This window comes from Taeniopygia guttata, chromosome 14 (genome assembly GCF_048771995.1).
Source record: "Taeniopygia guttata chromosome 14, bTaeGut7.mat, whole genome shotgun sequence".
NCBI classification, from domain to species: domain Eukaryota; kingdom Metazoa; phylum Chordata; class Aves; order Passeriformes; family Estrildidae; genus Taeniopygia; species Taeniopygia guttata.
This window is the reverse complement of record NC_133039.1, coordinates 3,121,400-3,148,926: the sequence shown is the minus strand read 5'-3', so window position 1 is coordinate 3,148,926 and position 27,527 is coordinate 3,121,400. Positions and strand designations below refer to the sequence as shown.

Below are 27,527 nucleotides of genomic sequence, written 5' to 3'. Positions count from 1 at the left end.
GGCCCGCTCCCTCAGGCGAGGCCGCGCCTTCTCCGCCCCCGGCCCGCCCCTTTCTCCGCCTACCGCCGCCGGTGCGGCCGCCCCCCGCGGGCGGCTCGGCTCGGCTCGGCTCGGCTCGGCCCGGCTCGGCGCGGCGCGGAGGGTCCCGGCCCTGCCCGGCCCTGCCCGGCCCTGCCGAGCCCCGCGGGCCATGGCGGCCATCCAGAACCTGCAGCTGTGGTGCCGGCAGCAGTGCGAGGGCTACCGCGATGTCAGCATCACCAACATGACCACCTCGTTCCGCGACGGCCTCGCCTTCTGCGCCATCCTGCACCGACACCGCCCCGACCTCATGTGAGTACCGTGCCGGGCATCGAGGGCTCGGGGGGCAGGGACCCCCCGCCCGCCGGGCTGTGCCCATCCCGCCGTCCATCCAGGTCAGGACCCCGTGTCCTCCATCCCCGCTCATCCCACCCTCCATCCAGCTGTGCATGGTCTGTGCCCATCCCACCCTCCATCCAGCTGTGCATGGGCTGTGCCCATCCCACCTCCATCCAGCTGTGCATGGGCTGTGCCCATCCCACCTCCATCCAGCTGTGCATGGGCTGTGCCCATCCCACCCTCCATCCAGCTGTGCATGGGCTGTGCCCATCCCACCTCCATCCAGCTGTGCATGGGCTGTGCCCATCCCACCGTCCATCGAGCTGCAGACTCCTGGTTCTCCATCCACCCAAGAACCCTCTCCAGGCTGTGGCCATGCCGCCATCCATCAAGTTGTGGATGGGCTGTGGCTGTCTTGCCGTCTATTGAGCTGTGGACCCTGGTCTTCCACCTGCCCTGGGTTCTTGCCCTCCCTGTGGGCACATCACCAGCAGCGTTCTGCTCACACCCACGCTGAGAATCTCCCGGAGAAAAGCTCTGCTCTCCCAGCCTATGTGCTGTTTTTTTCCATACGTTTTTCCTTTTTCCCTTTTCTTCCCTCAGTAGCTGGATTATAAATGTTCCAAATGCATCCTTTCCATTGCAAAACAAGTTCAGGCACTGATCTTTGGGGCAGCATTTCCTTCTTTGCTGTCGTGTTTGCTCTGGCTGGGCTCTCCTCGCTCAGCCCAACAGCAGCACAGAGCTCACAAGGCAAGGGCTGTTTAAACAAAATGCAGTAAAAGGGCAGGGCCCCACAGCCACTGGATTCCTGCACATCCTTGTTTTTCCCATGCAGAGCTCTGTGTATGGGAGCTTAAGTGTTTTTCATGTGCTGGGGCATTTACTGGTGCCCTGTGGGTTTTGAACTGTCTCTGCCCAAATCTGGGAAGGTGAATGGCCAAAGGGAGTCACAGATCCTGCTTCATAGCTGTGTTTTTTTAAGTTTAATTTTTTCTTTCGTTTGGGCTCTTTGAGATGGTGGGATTGAGAGGGAAGATGAAGGCAAAGGAGCCCTGGAAAGAGTGCCCAGCAATATTGATTTAAGCATTGGGTCTCTCCTGGTCAGATGTGCCCAGCTGGGTGAGGAACAGATTGGGTGGTCTGTACTGTAGTTTTCCTCCTTTTATGAAGTGTATTCTTCCTTTTTCTTCATACTCCCAGGACAGCCTGCCACATGGGTCTGTGTGCAACCATCCCTCTTGTAGGTGTCTTGCTTCTGGTTGAATCCAAGAGAAGACCTCTTGTTTTCTCTCCTCTGTTACCTTGAAACTTGACAGGAACTGGAGCAGGCTCAGGCAGCAGGAGGTTAGTTCAGGAGCTCCAGGCACACTTTGTTGTCCCAGTGCGTGGGCTGTCACCGTGGTGTTGCCGTGTATGACTTCCTGACATGTTGTCATGTCCATATAACTCCAGATATTTCCTTTCCTTCCTTTGATTCACAGTCCCAAAAATACAAAACACCGGGGCAGAAGGGCTGAGGTGTTCTCGTGGAGGGGCTGTGACTGCTTCCTGCAGCTGCCCCATCCGGCTGTACACAGGGGCTCAGCGATGTGAGAGCTGGAATAATCCTGTTGCCCAGTTTAGTGAGTTGTTTATAATCCTTAACTGTGCAGAAAGGGTTGTGGATAGACGTCTCGTAAATAAATTTTCCTGTGCTGAAGAGGGAAGGTGTTCCTTGAGGCATCTCTCTGTTGCCATTCATTTTCTTTTATGGTGGACATTCTGCCTGATTTTATTTGGGACATCACAGAAGCTCTTTCTGACTCTGACCAGCTCAGCAAGGTCTGCCTGAAGGTTAAAGTAAAGTATTTGTGACCTGCTTCATCCGTGTCAGTGCTGTAACACAGGAATGCACCACGTGTATTCCTGTACAAAGGGAATACTGACTGGGCAAAGTCCTGCTGGAAGGAAGTGGTGCTTTCAGGTGGTTGGTGGCCATGGTTGCCAGGTGCCATGTGTCAGATCCTGGGGCAGAATACTTGTGCAGATTCTCCATGTATCCCAAAAAAACTTCTCTGAGTGTTCTTGGTGCAGGGTACAATGGTGGAGAAACACAGCTTGGTGCACATGTGACTGTGACTTCTGATTTTCTAGGGGTCCATCCTGGGCTCCTGTCCTTGCTTCTACTAAAGATTCTAGTTAAAAATTAAAACCACCAGACTGAAAGTAAAACTAGAAAGGGGTGTTTGGAGTGCCTGGTGTGTTGGCAGCAGCTCTGTTGCATAGGTCACATGCAGAACATGATTCAGTCACAGCATCAGTTTTGCAACAGCGTGTTTTCTGTCTTGGTTTACACAAGTGACATTCTTGGGCTGAGTGCAGGGGACTTCTGCAGGAGCCTGAAGAATTACCAGGAAAACTTCAAGCTCAAAACATGGACATAAACATGAGCTTCTCTTGAGAAGTATGTGGCTCAGAGGACAGGCAGGGTCTTGCCTTCCTTCCTGTTTTCTTGTTGGAAAACATGGAAAATATGATAACTTCTCTCAAATTTAGCCAGTGTTGGCTTGTGTGTTACCAGTGAACAGGGCAAGCTGTGTAAAATTAGAAATGCATTTCCCACTCACTTCCCACTCATGCAAGGATACTTAGGGGAGTGAAGATCCACACTGAATTACCATGGAAATCCACTTCTTTTGTCCCAGTTCAAGAGTGCTTCAGAGTCAGTCCCAGCTGGGCACATGTGCTGTTTCAGGCAGGGTCCAGCCCATTTTCTGGAGTGATTGTAAAGCCTGGGGACATCTCTTGTCAGAGGAACATGAAGCCTCATTGCAGCGTGGTAGGAGGCTGAGGTTAGCAGCTGCCACATGTGGTGGTGAAGGTTGTGCAAGCTTCAGCCACGATTTTAGTGGCCTTGTCCTGATAAATGAGTTAGAAGAGGCAGGGGAGCTGTGCACACTCACTCAGATATTAATGCCAAATGTCAAGGAAAGGTTTTGATTAAGATCCTTCTCTTCATCCAGGATCTTGCTCTTTCCCAGACTGCAAGCTGGTGTTCTGGGAATGGGCTGGTGGTGAAATCCCCCTTGGCAGCTGAGCAGCAGCAGTGCTCTTTCCTCCAGCAGCATTTCCAGGTCAGTGCCAGCTCAGCAGGGCAGGATGAGGCACTGGCCCTGCTGGGGATGGGTTCTCTGCAGACTCTCTCCTCAGCAGAAGCCTGGGGTGAAGCAGAGCTGCCTTCTTGGCTTGGTGGGTTTGTGTGACAGGCAGAGGCAGGGGAGGATGGCTTGGGGTTCCTTTCAGCAGCATTCAGAGCATGGCAGTGTGGAGCAGGCGTTCCTGAGAGGAGGATGAGCACATGCGGGACATCTCCCTCCTGGAATTCCCAGCCTTGTCCCACCTCCTGGGCTTTGCATCTCCAGAAAGAGCACAGCTGAAAGGTCTTGTTCTCAGCAGAGCATGCTGGATTTGAGCCCCCTGTCCAAAGCTGTGAGCTGGCAAAGGGTGCCTCACTCTTTTACAGTGATCCTTTTGACTGCACATCTTATTGTCTGTAGAGAAAGTAGTGCAAAAGTGCCAAAAAGCAGAAACTTTTTTGGTGCCATTGAGGCTCTGGGATTTTTTTTCGCTCTGTCTGTTCCAAGGTCAAGTTTCCAATCAAGTTTGTGCTTGCAGCAGCAGAGATTCCTCCTATGGAAGCACACATGTTTGCAGGGGACTGTGGCATGTTTGTGAGTGCTGGGTCTGTGCAGCTGGAGCAGGGGTGGTCACGGCGATTTGTGGGCATGAGAAATGCTCAGCCACTTACTTGCTAAGGGAAGGGGTTTTTCAGAGCTAAAAACTTCTCCTGTTTAAAACAGGAATAAAACTATTCCTGTGCTTGTGAACTCCACTCTTGATTTGTTTCCAACACTGTAGGCCTCTCTTGGGTCACATTTATATTTTTCACATTTTCCAATTAATTCAGTTGCCTGTGTTTTCTCAGTGGAGAACTCCTACTTCTCTGTTTGTATTACCTTTGCTGTCTTAGGATTACATTGGTCCACAGAGCTTTGATATTCCAAGATAGGAGATGCAACAGCGAGATCAATTTCCAAAAGAAATATTAGATGTAAGCAGTTCACCTGACTAGCCAGGGAAAGAATGATGCTGAGAGGTCAGGGGACTCTTGAAATGACCAAATAACCTGGTTGTTTGCACTTTCTTTTGAGGAATAGAAGGGGATTTGAGACATTCACCATCAAAAGATTGGGTTTTTTAGGTCTCTGCTGCATGCCAGGGAGTGCACACATCAGCACAGCAAACAGCATTGAGTGTGGCTGAAGGCCACTGACTGACAATAAATCATAATTCCAGTGCCTTACATGTCAGAATGACCAAGGAAGCTGAGCTCCTCTCTGTTCTTGCAGTGTTTTGCTGCATTTCCATGCTACAGGCACTGTTTGGGAGCAGAACTGGGAGTGAGGCAAAGAGCTGAAATCACCTCCTTCAGCTGGGTCTTTAAAAAAGCCAGTTTTCTGGCCTGACTTAACCCAAGGATGGTTGTATCTATTGTTTCACTGAGACTTTTCTGGCACAAGATTATTTTTGTTGCTCTTTTTAATCCATTGTCTCAGGGAAGGGAAATCTTTGGGCAGGAGCACTGCTTGAAGAAAAACCTCTGATTCCCTTTGATTTTGCACAGGAGAGACTCTATGGTTTAGAGGTGGGATGTGCCTTGTCTTTGGGGGAGTTTCACCTCAGGGTCTTATCTGTCATTCCTTCTCTCCTTATCCCACATGGCAATACCAGATGTGGGAAGCAGGGAGGAGGCATAGGCTGTGGCATGATGAGCAAGCCTGTTTAAGGTTCCTCTCTTATTTATGATGTAATGCTCCACTTTCTGTGCTGAGTAGATAAAGAACCTGGCTTGCTCCTTGCTGTTACAAGCAGTGGAAAAAGTTCCCCTGCTGCGATACAGATCATGTGTTCCTCTCATGAATAGGCTGCTGCGGGCCAGCTTTGCCCTGGCTCTCAGAGTGACCCTGGCTCATCCCAGAGGAGAGAGATGGGCTAAGAAGGAGGGTCCACACCGGGTATAAAGGTGCTACATACAAGGAATGCAAAGTTGGTGCTGTTTTCTGTTTATCAGTGAGAATTCCCTCTCAGGTATCAGCCTCTCGCTCAGCTCTGTGCCAGCAGACACAAGGATTGTAAAGTGAAACGGGGTTATCAGAAAGGAATTCACCCTGCCAACTTGCCTGGGCAGAAGGAAGCAGTGTTGGAGAGCAGGGCTGCCAGCCAGCAGCAGTTTTGTATTCCCTGTTTAGCAAGTGGCAGTCAGTTTAAAACAAAGCTGATGATGCTGTTTCCTAAGCAAGGGACACGCTCTGCTGTGGCTGAGGGAGCACGCTGTGTCGTGGCTCTACTTCAGCAGCACAAGCTCTTCCCTGTGCTTCCATCCCTGTCCCAGCACATCCCGGGGTCTGAGTTCCCAGCACAGTGCAGAGGGTGTGGCATCTGGGCTGGACCAGGGAGAGGGAAAGCAAATCTGGGGAGAGGTGAAGAGGGAAGTGATGTCTGGAGACAGCAGAAAGGAGTTGTTGACTTTGGCTTGGATTTGTGAACAGTAATTGTCACTTCCTTTTCAGTTACTGATTGTGAGCACAAATCAAAAGTTACAGCCCTAGGGAAAGCAGACTAAAATTTCTACTGGCAACTTCGGTGTTATCAGATGCAGTACGGTGTGGGCAGAGGTTTTCCCAGGCAGATCCCTGGTGCTGGTTTTGTGGAGTTCTGCCAGAGGGAAAAAAGAAGATTTGAAGCCAGAACTCATGTGCTGCTGGACCCAGGAGCTTCAGAGATCAGAGGATATGGGTGTGTTGGAAAAGCATGTGATACGTGCAGTGTATGAGGGATCCATGAGAGACCTCATTGGAGCTGAGCTTTCTCTGTGTGGAGACAACTTTCAAGACAGGGGAAAAACATGGATGTGACTGGAAAGTACTTTGAGGGAGAGAGTGTTCATACCTGGCCAGCAGGTATTGGTGTGTCTCTTTGAGGTGGGAGGGAAGCGAGGCTTTTCTGGGGGGCAAGAAACCACCCCATGAATTAGGGTTTGCTCCTGGCTGTCTCAGCAGAGCTCCTCAATCTGCCTGGGATGTTTTTGCACCAACATGTCCTTCCACAGGCAGCTGTGGGAGTCAGCCCTGCAAAGGCAGATGTGCCAAAATTGTCTTGTGCTGCCTGTGGGCAGATGCTGTGCCTGCTGCACATCTCTGTCCTGGGTACAGCAGGTCTGTGACTCTCGGGTGGGATCTGCCATGCTGCCGTCTCTGGAGATGTCCAGGGGTGGATGGGGTGCTCTGTCCCCTGAGCCAGAGCTGGAAGTGGAGCTCACTCTACATCACCAACCTGAGATTTTTCCTCTTTCTGTATTTCAGAAACTTTGACTCCCTCAGAAAGGAAAATGTGTACGAGAACAACAAGTTGGTAAGTGACTTTTAAGGTTTACTTTTGGCCTAGTCCGTGACCTGGCACTTTGTTCATGTGATTTAGCAACAGAAACCCTGCAGACACAGCGTGCCCATTGTGCTGTGTTCCAACCCTTTGCCTTACTCTGCAGCTTCCAGCCTCCTCCTCTGAACAGCAATGTCCAGCCTGGCTGGACATTGAAAGCACCTGCAGGCAGTTTGTACTTCTTAGCTGGCCACACAGTGATTCCTGTTCCCAGTGCGTCCTGTGGCAGCAGGAGCTCAGACAGAGCTGCCAGAGCTCAAAACATGGACATTTTGAGTATGTGATGCTCCTGAGGGGTGGAGCAGGAGCTGAGAAAAAGCTGATGTGAGGGGAAGCACATAGAGTGTTCTCCCACTTCTGTTCCTTCCTGGTGCAGGGGATCAGGGTGGACACATCCTAAAACCTGATGATGCCTGGACACTTCACTCCAGCCTGGTATTGGAGTTGATCATGTTCTTTCCACAAAGAAAATAGAATTTAGGCAGGCCAACCCCCTCCTGCACTGGATTCTAGCATGGTCTTGGTGATCCAAGAAGGTTTTTCTTCTCCCTCTCTCCATTGCAAAAGGAGAGGCAGTGAATTATAACACTTCTCTTCCCTTGGCATTGCTCCATGCAGTTTCATGGCTGCTTGACAGGAGCTTGGGATATGCACGAACCATGGCAGCTTACCCTGGTCTGGGCTGGAGGAGTGACACCCCTCAGGCAGTGAGCTGGCTGAAGTGCTTCTTGCTCTGGAAGAGCTAAACTTGTCCCCTCGTGGCTCCTTAGCTGCCCTTCATCCCTGGCCGTGTCTGCAGCTCCCATCACAGACCCTCTGTCCCCAGGCAGGGCTGCAGCCTGTGAGGAGTTAGTGGCACTCTGGGGCTCAGCCCCGTGTGTTCCTCTCCTCAAGGGGAGATCCAGGCCATGCATTTTGCCCTGGAGGTTTGGTGTTTGGCAGGAGCTGGGGCCTCTTCTCCGTGGAAGCATATCTTGGCTGAAGTGCTGAGGATCCCCGAGTGTTGCTCCTTGTCCAGCTGGGCTGCTTGTGTCTGGGAAATGAGCTCTGCGAGCTGCCTCTGCTGCTTTTATTAATGAAAGCCTTCTTTGTGCTTCTCCTAAAGAGTTGCTCCCCTCCTTTGTTGCAGTCTGTGTGTCCCCTCCTCCCCCTTTCTGAGTTTCTTTCATGTCCTTTGTTTTGCTCTCTCCTCCTTACTCCACCTGCTGTGGGATGACTTGTCTGTGCTGTCCTTTGCCTGCTGGTGTCCTGCTGCCTGGGCTGTGCTGTCTGTGGGATTGCCCCTCCACCTCTCTGTGCTCCAGGGCTGGCCTCCCCCACGGGCTGCTCTCCAAGCTCCTACACTCCTTGCTCTTGCTGTCCTTGGGGCACAACAGGGCCTGATTTCTCCCAGCCTTATTTCTCTGCTGTTGTCCAGACCCTCCTTGTTGCCTTACTCAGTCAGGGGCTTTCTTGCAAGGGCTGTATTGTGCATGCAAAAAAGCCTCGTTTGAAATGCAGTTTGCCATAGGAGGTCATCTGTCAAGGAAGAATGTGTCACTTCTCATGTGCCACAAGACCAACCCCAAACCCTAGAAAAATTTCAGATGGTGGCGTTTATTTGCCTAGAGGTTTCAAAAGCATATCAAGAGGAGGAAAGTTTCTAGAGGCCTTGGAGTCAGTGCTGGTGGGTGGTGGTGTGGTGTAGCAGGTGGAGCCTGTGCCAGAGGGAACCTGTGCCAGGCCAGCTCAGGTGGCCTCAAGCATATCACTTTCCCATTTTGCATGGACGTGGCAGCAGTGGCACTTTCTTCCCCTGGAGAGCACTTGGAGCTGCACTGATGGAAAACATGATGCAAAACCAACATGTTGGTCCTTTAAAGGGCAGCCTGGGCAGGCAGGGGAGAAGGGTGGCTGGGTCCTGTTAGGTGCTGATCCTCTTGGGTCTCCAGGCAAGAGCAGTTCCAGGGACACGAGGATGCTGCAGGCACAGGGGACACCATGTCCTTATGATGCTCTCGGCATTGCTCACCTGGCTCTGGCCAGCCCAGGTGGGTGCACAGAGCATCCTCCTCCTCTCTGTGGCCAGGCAGCCCCTCACTCATGTTCCGTGCCTGTGACTGGTGTCACCCGTGGCACCGTGTGGCAGGAGGTGGCATGACCTGTGTTCCCACTTAACCTCACACCAGGAATGGCCAGCAAGAAAACTCAACTGGTCAGACCAGTTGTGCAGCCAGTGCAGTGGGGAACACTCCAAAGAATGTATTAAGTGCCAGTTTACAAGACAGGAAAGTGCCAGGCTGGGCTGGCACTGGGGTGGCACAGCCGGTGGTAACTGGCTGAAAGCATTTTAAATGTCAGCTCTGTTACATTTTTACTGGGATACCCAATGGAAAAAAAAATGGTAATTATCTTGCTGAAAAATAGTGGCTGTTTGTTTCTTCTAAGCGGGAATGGTTGGCTTGTACACCAGCACTGTGTGTGTCCCTGCCAGAGGTCAGATGCGGAGGGGTTTAATATATTCAATTTTTTCTTTTTAACCCTTTCACTGTGGACTTTAGTAGTAGCCTTCCTTGTGCCTCTGGTCCTGCAAGTGCTGTTTTCCTTTGGAAAAAGGAAAGGATTTTTTCCCCATAAGCTGGGAAGGAAAAAGGCTAGAGAAGGTCTTTAGTAGAAGCCCTAAATTGAACTGGGCAAGGGTGAAGTTTGGATGTTGCATTTTTTTTTTTCTATTCTATTAAAGTCTTTTTTTCAGAGGCAAGAGAAAATAGCTTTTGCCTCCTTTACCTGCAGTTTCAAAGCAGAGGACACCACAAAGAGGAATATATACCCCAAATACATATTAGGCAGCATGGAAACAGTTAAACTGGAAGGGAGCTATGTATCAGGAATTTTTCTGCATTACACTTCTTTTCCCCCTTTCTGGTCTGGGAGAGCAGGGTCCCTCCTGCAGCCCAGTTTTCAGATGGAGAAGAGCAGGCAGTGGGAGGCAGGAAGCTTTTGCCCAGCACTCAGAGATGGAAGCTGCCTGCAAGCACCTACCAGCCCACCGTTAATTGGGGAGCGCTCCAGGTTGGGCTGGGAGCCTGGAAACAGCTCTGCCAGCCTGGGCTGACACATCCCCTTCTGCCAGGCCTGGCTCTCTGCAGCTGTGCTCTCACACACACAGGCAGGCTGGAGAAGAGCAAGGGAAGCCCAGGTGAGTTACTGTGCAGTGAGCTATAGCCAGCTTGCCAGGCCAGATTTTTGGCTCCTAGCCTGGATTTCTCAAGGCAGTGGCTGGAAGCCATGACTCTGTTGGTTCCTATGATGCAGGAGTTAAAGTGGTGCAGCTGTTCCCCAGAAGAGTTATTTTTATTTGAGTGGGGCTGTTTGGAGTGCATTTTCTTCCTTAGAATGAGGAGCAGCTCTGCTGCCTGCCATGGATAAGACCCCTCTGGTTTTATTTTATCTTTCCCCTTCTCCAGGCATTTCGGGTGGCAGAGGAGGAGCTGGGGATCCCAGCCTTGCTGGATGCAGAGGATATGGTTGCTCTGAAGGTACCAGACAGGCTGAGCATCCTCACCTATGTTTCCCAGTATTATAACTACTTCCATGGACGGTCTCCTAGTAAGTACCATATTCCCTGGAGGGCTGGGAAGCATCAGGGCTTCATTTCATGCTTTCCCTTGCCTCCTGGCAGCTTGGAAAAAGCAAAATAAACTGCACAGAGGCCTTTTTGGTACCAGGACTGTTTCACTGGGGGTATCTGGACTCTGCACACCAGCCTACAGTTGCACAAGTGCTTTTGGATGGGTACAAGGCTATGTCTTGTCTTTGAAACTACTGCCTTAAAATTTAATATACAGTCTAAAATTTCTTATGATCCAGCCAGAGAGGACCACTGAAGGTTCCTCTCCATGGTCCCCACCTCGGCTTTCCGTTCTTCAGCACCTTCACCCCTGTCCCAGTCTTTGCCACACCTGAGGGCTGGTGAGAGCATGGAGTAGAACGAGGCTGAGCTTGTCTGTGAGGCTGTGCCAGTGTGACAGCATCAGTGGTAGGGCTTGTACAGCACAGCAGCACTGATAGAAGGAAGAAGAAAATTATCACCCTTACTGACATAATTGTGATAGAAATGCTGTCAAACATAAAACAGAGCTGCCAAGGCATTATATTCACCTACTGGAGAGTTTAGCTGGGCTCACAGGAGCATTGTTGTAGTCTTGGTTTATATTTGGCTTTAAGCTCACACAACATGAAGTAATTTGATAAACCAATTTTACGGGTTCCTCCAGAGGAAACTTTCTAAAGTGGGACATGAGTGACTTAACTGGTTAAGGTGAATGTAAATGGAGAGATATGTATTGAAAATGTCCTACATCTTGGAAAGAAAGCACTCAGAGCTGCCTTTAATGTTTAAACTCTTCCTACTTCTCTACCTCTTTACACATTTAAGCATGCTTTTTCTCTTCCTCCACAACTTCTTCCCTCCCCCTCTTAATTTTTTGTATCTTATTTTAAAACTGCTCTGATTGAAATCAAATTCCATCATGTTGGTGCCAAGTGGTGAGAATCTGGGTCAGGTTGGGGTCTTTGCCCCCTTCCCGCTACGTCTTGTCTACCACATCATCAAGCACAGCACATTTTTATACTCCCACAAGTGTCCCTCAAAACACTTTGGTTGCATTCCTGTTGCTGGGGTGAATGTGAATGTCTGAAAATGAGCCCAGCCTGGAATTTGCCCTCTGACACCAAACAGTCATGGAATCACAGTTGTGCCCTTCAGATGGGTTCCAGCAGGACCATGAAATAATCAGGACACAGGAGGACAGAGAGGGTGGGCAGACAAGGTTTTAGTGAGGTCATGCTTTTGGGGATGAGCAGAGTTGAGGCCACCCATCTTTGTGCTGGGCTTTGGGAATTCAGTAAATGGCACGAGTGGGAAGTGAGGGGCAGTCTGAGCCTGAGCTGCTTACTGGGTCAGCTGTGCCCTGGTCCCTGCAGGAGGAGTTCTGGGTGTTTATTTGGAGAATTGGCTTTCTTCAGGGCAGACTGCTGGGAACTGGGCTCCCTCTCTGCTCCCTGCCCTTTCTGTGTTTACTGAGCAGGGTATAATCTCTTTTCAGATGAGTGGCCATTTAAGTGTCACTTGGAAAGTGAAGCTGTGGCTCAAATATCCCACAAAGAACACAGAGACATCTCGTTCAGAATAGGAAGTGGTGCAAGAATAACATCCCTGTGAGACACTTGGGGTTTGTGTCTGTAAAAACTTATCACAAAGCCTTATTTCCCAGGGATGTTTCCCTGCACTTCCCAGGGCACAGGGCACCATTCCCTGCTTGACTGAAGTGTGCTGGGGATTCTCTTTTCTCCACTTATAGTGAATTTTGAGGGGTTCTATTTTATCTGCAAAGAAAAGAGAATTGGGCATTTCCAGGCTGCTTGTAGCAGCTCTTGGTTTCCACATCAGCAGCTCTATGGCACCTCCAAGTCTTTGCAGAATTACCCATTTTTAGTGGTCGTTTCCACATTTAACAAGGCTGTTTGCTCTGTGGGAGTCCCAGCTGGGATGTGGGGTGGACACTGCAGCAGTGAATGTTCAGGCTGTGTAGGAAGTCTGGAGCACAAGGACTTGAATGAAGCAAACCCTCTGTTTGCAAACCCTTCAGCTGCTGAGCCAAAACACCTCTGCCTGTTCCAGCAGTGCCTGTTTCAGTTGGGATCAGTTCCAGCCAAACCATGGGCTGGAATTGAAAACCCAAGGTCATCTTCTCACCAGTGATGGATGGCAATTTGCATTTCCTCACTTTTATTTCTCTTCATGGAATTCCCTGCTTGCATTTCTTCACTTTTACATTTCTCTTCCTGAAATTCCCTGAGAAGAGAAAAATCAGCAGTTTCAGAATGTTGTTACAATTCACTTGTTGCCTTTTGCCCCTCAGTCCAGTACAGAACTGCTCATGAAGGAAGTCTGTATCCTCTTGTGTGCTTTTCATGTTGCCCATCAGGCACCTCTGGATATCCGTACTTTGTAAATTACTGCTAAACCAGTGAGTTTTCCTTATGTTTCCTTAAAAATATTCCCTTCTTCCATTATTCCAGTTGGAGGCATGGCTGGAATCAAGCGTCCTTCCTCTGAATCTCCAGAGCAGCATCCTGGGAAGAAAACTGCTCCAGAGCCGCCTAAGCCAGTGCCACCAAAACTGCCTCCTGCCCACCCACCAGCCAGAGCTAAGCCAAAGGAAACCTCCCCAGTTACCACAGTAAGAAATGTGGGTTTGGGTGTTCTTTATGCCTTAAATCTGTTCAGTGAGATAGAGAGTACTGGGCTAGCTCAAGGCTCCTCCTGGTAAGGATTTGGTCTCTAAATTTTCTGTTCACCATGAGTGATTTAATCCAGAGGTCTGATTCTAGCATAGATTGAGGTGGGAGTCGCTGCAAATCCATCAGTCAGCCTGGATACTTCGTGAACAGGATGTGGGTGTCTTAGGACATGGATATGCTGTTCCTAGGTATTTGGGATGGAGATTTTTACAGGATGTAGTATTATTTTTTCTAGAAAACATTGATCCAATTATTGGACACGGTTTCAAAGCAGAGTAGGGATGAAAACAAGGTAGAAGCCCTTTCCCAGCTAATTAAAATCAGAGACCTTTGCCTATAGGCAGACAGGGAACCCTGGTCCTCTGGTTTTGTGGGAACATATTCTCTATACTCTGTCCTTCCAGGGGCTGTCCCACTTCTGTGACTTCTATGACAGAGGGATTAGAGGGAGAGGGGATTTCCTGGATGTCACTTCTCTGTTCTGGCTGTCCATGCCAAACACTCACCTTCCTGGGGGATTTGTAGCTGTGTCTAGGGCCATGTTCTTGGCTGCTCACCCTCTGCTTCTGCCCACAGAAAAGGGTCCTGGCAGAGAGTGGCAATGTCCCCAGCAGCAGCTGTGGGGTCTGTGGGAAACACGTGCACCTGGTGCAGCGCTACTTGGTCGATGGGAAGCTCTATCACAGGAACTGCTTCAGGTACAGCAGCTCTTGAAGGCAGGGCCACAGCCCTGGGGGACACAGAGGGCCAGCCTGGTTCTTTGGGACTGGAGAGAGTGGTGTGGCACATTTTATTCAGAGTGGAGGCAATCTGGGCTTGCTCTTGACCTGTGTGTAAGGGAAACTGTCTCCACAGGTCTGTTTTCATCTACACCTTTCCTGCTTCAGGCTGTGCTATCAACAGCTGTGTTCTGGTGCCTGAGGAATGTGCACACAGGGTCTGCTCACTGCCTGTGTGGTGGCTTCACCCTCCTGTGGCTGGTGGAGTTGTGCCTACAGGCCCAGCTGTGTGTCTCCCAGCACTCTGGAGGGTGTTTCCTGAGAGTTTTGTATCCACAGGTGCAGGCAGTGTTGGAACTTGCTTCTTCCTGGAAGCTACAAAGCTGGGCCTGAGCCTGGTACGTTCATCTGTACCAGCCACCAGCAGCCAGACAATGTCCAGATCTCTGGGCTCCACAGTGCTGGGAAAAAGCCTGACAGTACCCCAGCCCCTACTGCTGCCACAGCGTTCCAGAAAGCAGCAGAACCCAAGAAACCAGAGCAGGTGTTGAAGAAACCCAGCCAGGAAGGCCTCACTAATTCAACCAAGCCATCTGTTTCATCTTCTGGAAGCTCTGGCTTCAAAAGTGTAAATACTGCATGGTCCTCCTCAGCTGTAAATAAATCAGATGACTGCAAAGGTGCCTCATTGGGGAATAAAAGAGATCACCATGAAGGCACCCCAGCAAAGCCTCCTTGGACATCCTCCACAACAAAAACACAGCAAGCCCGAGAAAATTTTTTTCGGTCTTTGGAGCCCTCCAGCAATAAATCTTCTGACACTCCAAAACAAGTGCAGTCTCCTCATGGCCCTGATAAAACTGCCCCTGCCAGAACCACTGCTGGGGTCAGTCGAGTGAATGCTGGGAAGGACCAGGCACGTAACCACATTATACAGGCTCTGTCTGCCACAAGCTCTTCTCCAAACAGGCCAGGAGGACTCAGCTCCACTGGCTCCTCAGCACCTGGCAGGTAAGCACTATTTCTCTTTCCCTTTTTACTGCCAGGATGTTCCTTGGGATAATTTGAGAAGCCCCTGCATCTCTCTTTGGTTTGTCCTGACTGCTCTTGTGGCTCAGTTTCAAGGGCATGTAAAGGGACACATCAAATAATTGGAACAGAGGCAAATAAAAAGGTCCATCCTTTCAAAAAGACTCACTAAGTTGTTCTTTTTTGCAGTGGCAAGTTTTCTCCCACCAGTTCTCAGAGTCCAGCTCCAAAAACACAGTCCAGCAGAACAGGGTACACAGCACCAAAGCAGGAAAAGATTACAGACCCTGTGCCCAAGAGCCAGGCTGCCAGCAAACCTCTTGACTCTTGGCACAAGCCAGAGTCGAAAGGCATCAAAGGTGAGGATGAATGATTCACACAGTTCTGCCTGGACACAGCACTCCAACTTCATGCCCTCCTCTTGGACTAGTACAGCAAATGTGTCCATGACTCCTTCGTGTCTGTAGCACCACTAAAGTGCTTTCTGAGCTGTGGGGCTCCACTCACCTCCATTTATCCATTGCTCCCTCTAGCATGGGGAGTTCTACTACTCTGAGGATCTCCAGGTATTTGGAGCTGTACTTGCTGTCATCAAACATTGAGATCATGGTGGCTTTCCAAGGGTTAGGTTTTCCCAGATGGGAGACCTTGCCAGAGTTTTGGGATGATTTTTGGGTTGCAGTTGCAGGTCACCCAGCCTCGTTGTCTCAAGCTCCCATCACAGTGACTTAGCAGTAGGCCAGGGGATGATAACTAGGGGTTCCCAGTGTCCCAGGCACTTTCAGGTGGCTGGTATATTTTTGGGCCAGAAGATCTGTCTGTTTGCAGTTTGTTGTGACTTTGTGGGGCTTTTTGTCTCTCCCTCTTCCTGCCCCAGCCTTTGGTCTCTGAGATCTGAGCTGTTTGTGTTGTATTGCTGTTGAAAGTACCTGTTTATGTACTCTGTGGCTGAATTTCTGTAACTGTAGGTTTTAAAACATTTGATCTGAAAGACGAAATGCCACTGAGATTGCCTACTACCTATTGTATCTGAATCTGTCCATGTTAAACTTGTTGAGCTGGTGCTGGTTTGCTGCAATAACATCATAGTACCTGCCCCAGTGCATGCCTTATCTCCTAGGATTCTCCTGAGACTCAAATCTGGCTTGTTTCTTTTTATTGGATGTTTTTTGTTCTTGTTTATTTTTACTTACCTTGCTGTGTTCTTTTCTTCAGGAAGCACAAATGTTGCTGACAACAAGTCTGAGAGCCCAGAAGGGTGGAGATCTCGGTTGAAGCCTGTAGCCAACAAGTGAGTGTCTTTGCAGCTGGTGGGTTTCCATGACAAATGTGACCATCCCAGGTGGAGATCCACACCAGGATGTCCAGAACTTTTCCTGTGGACCATTCTGCAAGAAGGATTGTTTCCTACCTTTGTCTTTTTTCTTTGCAGGGACCAAGAATGCTCTAAGAAACCTACTGATAACTCCCAGGTGGGAACAGGGAGCCCAGCACACAAGGAGCCAAAGCCAAGCCCATTAGTTGTCTCACCAGCAAAGCAGGACTCTGGTATGAAGGATAAAAGCTTTGCCTTCATTTTGCTTATCAGGAAGGGGCCAGGCTCTGGTACTGCAAGGCTCCTGTGAGGAATATGTTGGTGGAGAATGTGCCTTACTTTCAGGGATCTTTGCTCCCTGCACCTGCTTTAGCCTTGTGGTGCCTTTATTTTGTGCCTTTGGTGGGTGGCCTCCCATCCTTCCCCAAGGAGAGGGACTCAGTACCATTGGGTTCCTTTCTTCTGCAAGACAGCCAGCAAGATTTCACTGACTCTGTCTTGCATGATTGTGTAATGTTGAGAAATCTTAGTGATGGTTCCCAGCTGTTTATTCTCCTCCCAAATGTTTATTCTCCTCTTACTCTGGCCTTGTAATGAGTGTTTTTTCCCTGTTTACTTTGGGCTTATGCCCTTCATTATCATCAAGAAAGGAAGACTAGGACTAGAAATGGAGCTTGGTAGTGGTGAGTGACAGAGACATTGGACAATAAAGGGATTTTTATGAGATAAGAGCAGAAATTTCTTACCCAAAACCTTTCTGTGCTTCTTAATCCAGCTTCATCTGGTGGATTCACAAAGAAGTTGTTGATTCCCAGCTCAGATCTTATCAAGAGCTGTCAGAATTCAAAGCAAGGCTGGAAAGATCCTGGAGGGTCTGCCAAGAAGGAGGAAGATGGAAGCCAGTTGAAAACAAGCACTGCTACGTGTAAGATCTCTTCTGCCTACTAAAGTCACTCTCTTCTCTGCACTGTCAGGGAACAGCCTGAGTGGTCAGTATATGATATATGTCCCAGAGTTTTCTGTGACTGACCCTGGGGCTGCTGTCATGGGGGCAGAGTCTGTGTAATTGATTTTTATTAGCCAGCTTGGCCTGAGCAGGAAGCAGCAAGGCCAGAGAATTCAGTGGGAAAGGAAGAAATTGAAATAGGAATTTTTCAAGGTCACTGCCCTGTCATTCTGTAAACTTAGTACTAGGAAGAGGACCATCTCCTAATTTGGGGAGCTGGGATCTAGTTGGTGTCTCTGTTCCTCTTCATCTGAGTGGCTTTAGGAAATAAAAGGAATGCGGAGAACTGTCATCCAGAGACTCCAGCTGGCAGGACCCACAGGAGCAGGAGCCAAGGCTGCTGTTTCCTTGATATTCAAAGATGTCCTGACCAGTTTGTCCCTACTCTTAATCCAGTTTCTTACTCTTGTTTGTTCAGCAACAGCTTTACTGTGCACCTCTCCTCCAATGCCCAGTTATCCTTGCTCTGACATATCCCACCGCAATGCTGAGGAAGTTTTCTAGAACTAACCTGATATTTGCTGCTGTCCTGTTTGCTCAGCTTCTTTGTCTCCCCTTTCCTTACCCCATCTTGCTGTGTCTTACCTGTCTGGAGTAGAAGATTCACACAGCAGGGCTCAGTCCTGCCCCTGTTTTGGAGTTTGTCTTGGAGCAAACTGGATGGGTCCTGAATGGCCTCAGGCTTTATTTATTGCCAGCTGGTTCCAGCATTGTCCTTAGCCAGCACCTTTGACACCTACCAAACATTCAGTCTCCAGTTGTGTTGTCTTTTTTAAAAGTTTGGTGTGCCTCCTTTGCCAGCATTTTCCCAAAACCATTTCCCACCTCCTCTTTGCTCAGACTCAGCTCCAGGGCTCAGCACTGGTCTCTCCCAAGAAATGAGCTGTTAAGATAAGGGAGGGTTTATATCTTTCTAAAGGTTAATGATTGCCATGGGGGAGGGCCATTGGGAAATTTTCCTGGCAGTCTCCCCCCACTTTTCCCCACCTGAAGGGCTGGTTCCTGCTGCTGTCACTGGGCAGGCTGTGGGTTAGGGACAGAGCTGTTGCTCCTCTGTGTAGATTTTTACCTCAGCACTCAGAGCTGTGAACAGTCAGCTGTTGTTCCTGCCCTCAGTCCTGGGGTTGTGTTGAGCTGTGGATGGTGAGCATTTCTGTAGATCATTCATTTTCTTTGGGGGTAGGTGGTGTTTTCTATTGAGAAAGGAGGCTCCAGGGTTTTTCCTGCCAACTGTCCTACTTCCAGCTTGCTGGCAAGCAGCCAACCCATCCTGTGTCTGTGAAGCCAGAACCTGAGAGTATCAGGGGATATCAGATCCTGAGCTGGTCACAGGGTGTCATTTTACAGACTCTTCCCCTCCAGTGGCCTCGGCCTTCTCTCCATCAGTGGTGCAGCTTTCTGCCTTGGTTGGAGGTGCTGCAGAGGCCACTTGGAGATGCAGGACTGAGCTGGAAGAGGGAAGGGTTGTTTAGGCAGATAGTTCAAGGCAGGACAAGTCCCTCTTGGAGGAATCTTTAAGAGAAGTGTGAGTTGCAGGCAGTGCACAGGCAGCAAACCAGCAGCATCCAGAGGGAAGAGATCCCTGACAGAGGCCAGCAGTGCAGGAACAACACAGCCACATCCAGCATCTTCTCCCTTTGCACTCCTAGAAATAGAGCTTAGGTTGACTGTCTGTACTCTGGGCTGGGCAACTGGAGAGCTGTCCTTGAGCTCTTCCTCAATCTCCAGGGACTCTCAGGAGGCTCCCCTTGTCTGTCTGTCTGTCCTGTCTTTCTGCTTGTGTGTGCTGAGCCTGCATCACTGCTGCCTTTGTAACAGCCAGTGCTCTTTTGGTAGTAGAGTTTTCCTTCCTTATCACATCATCCACTCACGCCTCTGTTCTCTCTCTGTGGTAATTATCCAGCCCAGCCCCTCGGGTATCCAAATACCTCACACTCTTCTGTAGTTATCCTTGCAGCACAGTTGGGCAGAGGAAGCTGAGGCACAGTGGAACAAATACACATTGCTTAAGGATTGATTTTAATAGGTGTCCAGAGCCTAAATAATGCTGTGTAGTGGGGCCTAAGGGACTTCTCACCTAGGAAGTGTTTTGTGGGAGGAATTGAACCTTAGTTTCCTGAGATCTACACTGAGGTCCCCTAGACCATCTTTCTTTCATCAGTATTTACTGATACTCCTTTGTAAAAGAGCACTAGAGGGACATTTTTAGTATGTCTTGCTGTTTACTGTGACAGTAACCCTGTATTTCTGTGCTATCCTTTGGAAGCTTAATAAGGAATGGGTTTTGCCACAACAAATATCTTTGGGTTTTAACAATATAATAAATGAACATGCAAGTCAGTATTCTTGGGTGGAAGTTCCAAAGTCACACCTGAATTAGGTGGCTGTCTATACCCTGGGGCTGAAAGCAGCAACCTGTGACCTGAGTGACATGTCACAAGGAGTAACAGGCTGTGAGGATATGTCTCTTATTTTGGTCAGGCATGTGGATGCATGTGTATCATTTGTGACCTCTGTTGGGTAGCTGGGACGTGTTGTACTCTGGTGGTAGACACCCTCCCACACCATAAAATTATTTAAAGGTTGTTGTGACTTTTTTCTTCCCTTCTAGTTAAACTCCCTGATCCAAAAAGCAAAGAGAAGCTTCAAGTGGTGTCCCCAACCAAGGTATGGCTGGCAACCAGGTGTCAGGGGAGCAGGCTGGGGTGGTTAAATATCCTTCTGGAGTGCTTGTCCAGATAGATCCAAGTTTGTCTAATTGGGAGGGTTTATTTGGATGCCCAGGGAAAGGGTGAAAGGCTTGGGCAGAGACAAGGTGGAGAAGCTGCTGATTATCTTCCATGCAAGGAGACAATCAGTGCTGGAATGAACAGAGCCAAACAAAACTATGGTAGATTGCATCCCCCACAGAAGGAAGGAGAACGTCTGTGGACTCACAGGTGTGGGTGGAGTTAGCACTGACAGCAGATGTGTCACAGCACTGCTCTGTTGTGGGCAGCCAGCTCTGCCCCTCTGCTGACCTGGCCCTCCCAGGCTGTGCCTCTGTGGCTGGGCTCCTTATGCCCCTTCCCACCTCTGCTGTGACCTCAGCAGGCAGTCTCAGGGTTGCTGAGCTGCATTTGGTCTTACTTTTTTGTTTCCTAGCTGCACCCAGACTACCTCCCTGAGGAGAAAATCCAGGAGAAGGTTTGTGACATCGAGAAGCAGCTGGACGAGCTGGAATTGAAAGGAGTGGATCTGGAGAAGCAGCTGCGTGCCTGCGAGGGAGGTAAAGGAGCCCTGGTGCCAGCTCTGCTGTGGTGGGGAGCTGTGGGGCTCATGTCCTACCCCTGGGCACTCTTGGCTCCATTTTTAGGAGCTCAGGTTACATGTGAGTCACCAGGTTGCCAGAGGTACCTGGTATACAAAGATACCTGGGGAATTTTGAACCTTCTCTGGCTGTTTTGTAATATATTTTTTGAGCAGATTTTGTGTTAATTTGGCTGAGGATCAGAGTTTTGGGAGTCCTGTAGCAGAGTATCCATAAGCAGCTTCCATGAATGCACAGGGAGTGACCTGCATCCCTTGTACCCAGGAGCTCCAGAGATTGCCTGTTTTCACTTGAGGTTGCCTGGGGCTCACAGGAGTCATCCTGGGCTCTCCCTCAAGAGATTGTGTTTGAGCCAGGGGGGCTGAACTGATGCAGCTTCTTGCCCTTTGTCTCCTCTGTAGATGAGTCTGAGGATGCCCTTATGGTGGATTGGTTCAAACTGATCCATGAGAAACAGCTGCTGCTCAGACAGGAATCAGAGCTGATGTACAAGTGAGTACAACCAGAAATTCTCCTGTCTGCTTGTGCACTTCCTGTGAGCAGAGAAGGAGAGGGAGTGTGGCAGCCCACAAAAGTCATGTGCCATTTGGTGGGATGAGGAGGGTCGAGGGTGTCTCTGGAGAACTGCCAGCACCACGATGTATTAGCTTTGAGCACCCAGGGTCTGTGAAGAGCTTGTGAGGAGGGAAACTTCAGAAACGTGATGGAGGAAGATTTCCCCTGACCCACCAGCCCCTGCACAGGTGGTGGGCAGCACAGAGATGAGGTTTTATCAGGACAGGAGAAGGATCCAGCCCTGGGGCACGGCAGGGCACTAACTCTTCACTTCTGTCATTCCTTCCAGGATGAAGCAGCAGAACCTGGAGGAGCAGCAGTGGAATATAGAGATGGAGCTGCGAAACCTCATGAGCAAACCAGGTAAGGACTAGCCACCCTGGGAGTCCTGCTGGCCTCCACTTTGTGTGCCAGCCCTGGGATGTCCTTCAGCTCTGAAGGCACTGCAGGGATTGCAGTGGGTGTCCCCTGTCAGGGCAGGCTCCCTGTGACATCCAGCCCACCTCTGCTTTGTGAGGGGATGGAGGATGTGCCCCTGAGTGTGAGGATAGTAAAATTAGCCCTGCTGGAGCAGGGTGGAGGCAGGAGCCACAGTGGGGAGGTACTTCTGTAGCTGTGAGATGGGCTTCCCTTGTCTTGTGCAGAGGAACTGAAGACACCCAGGGAGAAGGAGAAAGAGAAGGAGCTGCTGGAGTTGTACCTGAACACAGTCAATGATCGGAATAATATTGTGGATTGCCTGGATGAGGACAGACTCAGGTGAGGGTGCTCAGATGGTGCGAAATGAGCCAACACTACTGTATTTCCACTGCTGCCCAGGCTGTAGGGGTGGATGAGTGGCTATAGTCCAGACTTCTGCTCCATGAGAGGTGGGTGGTCACCTGCCATCAAGCATCTTGTCCTAAGTGCTGCTGTCTTTGCATCCTTGGCAGCTGTTGGAAAGAGATCAGGAGCACAGCCCTCTTCTCTCTCAAGCTAAAGCTGCTGTGAGAACAGGGCTGTGAAAATGTGGAGTGCAGGGGAGGAGAGGGACAGGCTGGAGGCAGTATGGGAGATACAGGAAGAATCTGGGAGCATGAAGTCAGGAATGTGCTCATCTGCTGCTGCAGCAAGTGGAAGAACAACTTCCACAGTTCCAGCCAAGAACTGGATCCTTCCCAAGGTGAAAGGAAACTGCTGTGTCAAGTAGCTGGATTTGTGCCTCCTGATGCTGAGAACAGCCTCCATTTCTTGACCTCAGAGCACCAGCTCCTGCTTGTGGATTCTGCTACTGCCCAGGACAGGGTGGTGACAGCAGTGTGCTGTCCCTGATGGCAGTGAGCCCCTCTGTAGCACCCCAGGCTACTCTGGCTCAGCTTCATTCATCTCCTCGGGTGTGGTGGTGTCTCACAACTCCATGAACTCGGATGATTCATCAGCCAGCTGGAAGAAGGTCTGGAAATCCCCACACATGCCCTTGATTTCAAGGGAACCAGATGGAATTTGCTAATGTCTAATACTCTAAATATTGGGGTTTTTTTTCCTGCAGCCTTCTCAGGGTATGCTGTGGAGGTTGGTAATTTCTTACTGGGGAATGAGAGCAGTATTTGCATGGGCTTTGGTATCTACCAGCTTGTCCTGAACACAGCAAAGTTTTCTAATACCATGCTGTTCCATTACAGAGAGAAAGAGGAAGACCAGATGTTGGCAGACATGATACAGAGGTTGGGTAAGTGCCCTTTCACCCCTTACAGAGCAGCACTGGGGCTCACTGGGGGTCTCAACCTGCTCTGTGTCTGCTCCCTCTCCTGCAGATGGATCTCTTGAGAGCCAGGAGCCAGAGAGGAAGAAGAACAAGTTCCGCTTGTCCAAAATATGGAAGCAGAAAAAACAAGAGTAAAACCCAGGAGCTTGATGTTCCTTTTCTCAGTGTTCCAGAGAGACCCATCAAAGGTGTGGTCCTTCCTCAGTCCTGCTTTCTTGGAGCTGTGCAGGACTGTGAGAGGCCCCAGGAGGCCCATCAAAGGCGTGGTCCTTCCTGAGTGCTGCTTTCCTGCAGCTCCCGGACTGTGAGAGGCTCCTGTGCTCCCTGACACAGAGACTGCAGCTTTGCTGACCAAAGGGACAGTGTGAATCCCCTCTGGCCCTGGTATGGGGCCCAAGGACACCCTTCCCAGCACGTGGACTTTTAAGACTGTTTTCCTTCTTTGGCTCTGGGTCAGAGCTGTTTCAGCCTTGTTGGCAGCTCAGGAGGGCAGAGCTCAGGGTGCCCACCCAGTGCTGGGGTCAGTACAGTCCAGAAAGCAGGAACGTGGCCCTGCATGGTGTCCCAAACCTGTCACCAGGGCTGCACCCAGAACACTGCCCGGAGTTGTGGAAGGGCTCTTGTCCCTCCCTCCCTCCCTCTCTGCTTGTGCTGTGGCTCTTTGGCCAGGATCAGAGATGCAGAGATTGAGATGCTACAGGGCAAGAGGGATTGATGGTTTCCCTCTTTCCACACCAGTGCAAACTGGAGGCTCCATGTCAGGGGGGAGCAGAGAGCAGAACCTCCTCTGTGCCTGGCACGGGATGTTCTTGACCCACAGCAGTTTTGGCAATAGTGATTTGTTTCCAGACCTCTTTTGGAAGTTGCTGTAGGCTGATTTCTCAAAGCCATGAGAGGCTGCTCACTGCTTCATTCCCTCTGTGGGGGAGATTTGTAGCCTCCTTATTTCTCTGACTGCTCAGTGAAGCAGCATTTTTGTTGTCTGTGGCCTATCCTGATGAAAATGAACATAACTATTATTTTAATAACCTGGTGCTAACTTGGGAGCACAAGGGATTTCATGGGTTTGCCTCACCCCTGAGTCTTCTGCTTGGGACCAATATTGCAGTTCCTGAGCTCCATCCCTGGACATGCAGTGCCCTCAAGGGGTATTGTGGGTCACCTTGGTGAGACCAGAAGTGTAGGAGCAGGTTCTGGGCTGCAGCAGGGAGCCTTTCCACCCTTCCTTCAGTGCAGTGTCTGCAGCCAGACGCCCCCTCTGGGTGCACCCTGTGTCCCCAGTCCAGCTGGGGAGCAGGGATGGAGACAGCCATGGAAAGATGAGATTCATTCACGATGCCTCTGCTCCTGGGGGTTTTTGTGGGTGCTGTTGCCCGGCAGGAGCAGGGTGTTGCTGGAGGAGGTGTGCAGGAGCAGGGTGTTGCTGGAGGAGGTGTGCAGGACCAGGGTGCTGCCGAGGAGCTGTGCAGGAGCAGGGTGCTGCCGAGGAGGTGTGCAGGAGCAGGGTGCTGCCGGAGGAGGTTGCTGTGCCCGGCAGAGCAGAGCAGATGCCGGCCTTTCCCACGAGGTGGCAGTGGGACTCTCCGGGCAGGGATGTGCTGGGGTGGGACCCGGTGCCCGAGGGGCTTCCTGGAGCCCACGGGGGGAACCGAGCCTGTGCAAGTGCTGGGATGCCCCGTACTGCACCTGCTTTCGCCCAATAAAGCATTGCTGGAGCAAATCTCAGCATCCCAGTGTGATTTGGGGATACTGTGGGTATGGCTGTCCCGGTCACGGTGAGCACTGACAGTCCCTCGCTGGAGCTTGGTGTACCTGTGATGGAGCAACCCTTGCCCAGAGCCTGCAGGGAGCAGTGGCACCAAGGTGTCACTTCGGTCACTTTGCTTTGGTGTCAGACTGACCCCTGCTCTCAGGTAAATGCAATTCCCCCCTTGCTGCTTCACATCACACATGTCCCAAAGCCTGTGGGGTCCCAGCCTGGCCAGCAGATGTGGGAGAGACAGGAGGCAGAGCTTGTTCCGCCAGAGCTGGGCCGTGGCATTGGTGACGCGGGTGGCAGAGCCGCGCTGTCACCGGGGGAAAGGTGGCTCTGCCACCACTGCCCCATGTGGGCCTGTGCTCACCCCCAGGGGAAGACAAACTGACCACAGGGCTGGCATGCTGTGCATTGGCATCCTGGTCTGCTTGTCAGAAACCTCTTTCTTCCCTGGGGCTGTGTGTAAACATGAGGGGAGGGAGGAGGACTTCTCTTCCAGACCTGGGCAGTGGCAGCAAATCCCCAGAACTAAACCTGCCTTTGTGGGCTGCCAGCTGAGAGGAAGGGAGCTGAAAGCATCTCTGCTGAAGGAAATACCTTTCCTGATGAGCTATCCCAGGCTGTCATTACTGCTGGGCTTTCATCTTTTCAGGCTCTGATTCTTCCAGCCTCAAGAAGTTTAGTCTGCATGGATTTGGAGGATGGTGGCAGCACCATCCAAACTCATCCAATCCTTCCCTCTCCAGCCTTCACCCACCTTGAAAACAGACAGGAAATGGACCTCTGCAGGAATGTGATAATAAAGTGCTTAAACAACAGCCCCAGGCCCTGTGGTGGCAATGGTTGGACCTGCTGTAGGGTTTGCCTTTGTGAGGCCAGGCTGCTGCCAGACAGCAGGCAGGGGTACACCTGCTAGCTGCCTGCTCCAAGAACAGGTTTTGAAGGGAAAACTGCTCCTTCTCCCACCTGGTGTCTGTTTGAGATAGTAGCCATGGTCTATGGGGTGTGAGGTTCACCTGGGAGTGTTGTGCGGGTTTAGGTTTCAGTTTCTAGGTAGAAAAATACTGAGAGGGAGGGGAGACAGAACCCAGCCTGCCTCACCATGCTGCTGGTGTGAGGCTGACTGCAAGACTAACCTCAGTTATTTCTACACCAATGCTAGGGGGGTAAATAGTGGAGTAGTGATCCAAACACATCCTGCTCAGAGTCCCAAACTCTTGTCTGTATTGATGGAATGCTGTCTGGCTGTGGCCAGGGTGTACCAAAAGCAAGCTCTGTACAGCCTGTCCCACAGCTCCTGCACACCCTGGCAAATGCTGCTGGTGACCATGAGAACTTGTTCCTCCTTCCTCTGCCTTGAATTTGGGACTCCTAGGATTTGCAATTCCACCATTCTCCTAATCCAGTGCTTGAAACGAGCCCTAGAAGAACTAAGCTGTTGGCTAAGGTGGAGAAAAGGAACGGCTTTTCTCCAGCTGGCTGCTTTTAGCTGAGCTGATTCCCCTGCCTGACCCCTGTTTGCTCTCCTGGCACCAGCAGCTTTGCTCACCCTGTGGAAGTGCTCCAGGAGGCAAAGCAAGAGGATTTGGCCTTCGGACTGAGCAACAAGGGAGGTGTTGGGAAACCAGCTCTCCACTGCTTCTCCACAGTGGTCACTCCTGAGTAATTAGGCAGTCCAGGCACCCTCCTACAACCGAATGGGAATCAAATTCCTCTCCCTTCTCCGTGAGAAAGGGCTGTTTGTGCTCTGCTCCAGCCCCACCAGACGCCAGCCCCGAGGTCAGGCTGGCAGGGGGCTGACAGATACATTGCTGTGTGCGTGCGGGTGTCTGCATTTCGGTGATGACTGAGGCCTTAATTACTCTTCTAGGTCAGCTGCTCCACTTCCAAAATGGTTTTAAGGGGGCTGAGCTTCCTGCTCATTTCCTGATGGCCTCCAGTCGGGTTTGTGGCTCCTGGATGCCTGGAGTGCTGCTGCTGCTTTCTTTGTAGCTGAAGTGTGGGGGCTGCACGGGGCCGGGGGGCTGCACCCCTGAGCCTCTGGCATTTCGGAGGCTCTTGGGGATCCTTCTGCAGGTTTGGGGTGCTGTTGGCTCTGCCACTTCCAGATTTGCAGATGAAGCTGTGATTAGGCTCTGTGTGTGTGTGTGTGTGTGTGTGTGTGTGTGTGTGTGTGTGTGTGTCTCTTCTGCTGTTTTCTTTAATTACAATCTTTCTGACGCACCATTAACAGTTCTGAGTAAACAAGGGGAATTCTCCAAATTATTTGCCATGAGCACAAAGGGAAATCGACTTTCATCGTCTCCCTCTTCATCCAAGTAAGAAGCTGATCTGCAGTGAGTGTGGGGATGTTGTGGCTGCCCTCTGATGCTTTGAGTCTATTTGAGACAGAGCAACAACACCTCCAGCTTTTCCAGCTGACTGAGGCTGATTCTGCCCACAGCTTTTTGTGCCCACTGCTGGGCAAAGTGGCTGGGATTTGTCACCATTGCAAGTGTGCTTCTTGCCCTGAGAGCTTTGGGTGCTGCCTTTGAGTGTTCACCTCTTGTTTCCAGCTGGATGAATCGTTCCATGAGCTGCTCAGGAGGTGGGACAGTGCAAAGGCATCCTCAAGGCTGGGTCTCAGCCTGGAGGGTAACACCCTGCTCGTGGCTGTTGGGTTGAAGGGTAATACCTGGGACCAGTGTGGATTTAATGAGGGAAAGAAGGAGCACTGATAAGGAGAGAGTGCAGGGTTGGGAAGGGAAGGAAGGAGCACTGAAACAGAAGAACTTGGAGCCTGGGAAAGTAGGTCTGGTCCAAAGCAAGAACTCACAGGGATGCTGGTGTGCCCTGTGAGAGCCACAAACACACCTGGCAGCAGGTAGGGGGTGGCTGGAGAGGACTGGATGGGAGAGCATTCCAGCCTAGTGCAGGGCTCAGGGGACAGGGGCCTCCTGAGAGGGGTGGCACATGGAGCTCAGAGGAG

At 50.8% G+C, this 27,527-nt stretch overlaps 1 protein-coding gene across 9 annotated transcripts; it reads left to right on the top strand.

Annotated features, from left to right (window-relative positions):
• Nucleotides 1-63: 63 nt before the first annotated feature.
• MICALL2 (MICAL like 2) lies at nucleotides 64-24,523 on the top strand. Of its 9 annotated transcripts, none has more exons than XR_012058224.1 (18): nucleotides 65-333; nucleotides 6,765-6,813; nucleotides 10,287-10,428; nucleotides 12,904-13,073; nucleotides 13,702-13,823; nucleotides 14,184-14,855; nucleotides 15,063-15,232; nucleotides 16,089-16,164; nucleotides 16,306-16,421; nucleotides 16,964-17,113; nucleotides 19,806-19,861; nucleotides 20,339-20,462; nucleotides 20,906-20,996; nucleotides 21,349-21,422; nucleotides 21,704-21,818; nucleotides 22,721-22,767; nucleotides 22,853-24,205; nucleotides 24,294-24,523. XR_012058224.1 is itself a non-coding variant. In XM_030285216.4 (18 exons), the coding sequence occupies exons 4-18, from the start codon at nucleotides 10,344-10,346 to the stop codon at nucleotides 22,936-22,938; spliced, it is 2,154 nt and encodes a 717-aa protein (XP_030141076.4). In that variant the 5' UTR covers nucleotides 195-333; nucleotides 3,366-3,476; nucleotides 6,765-6,813; nucleotides 10,287-10,343; the 3' UTR covers nucleotides 22,939-24,523. The 9 variants fall into 9 exon arrangements, 6 of the variants coding, with proteins under 6 accessions (XP_072791590.1, XP_030141075.4, XP_030141074.4 ...); XR_012058223.1 differs by having other exon boundaries at nucleotides 24,265-24,523; XR_012058222.1 differs by having other exon boundaries at nucleotides 22,853-24,235.
• The last annotated feature ends 3,004 nt before the right edge of the window (nucleotides 24,524-27,527 follow it).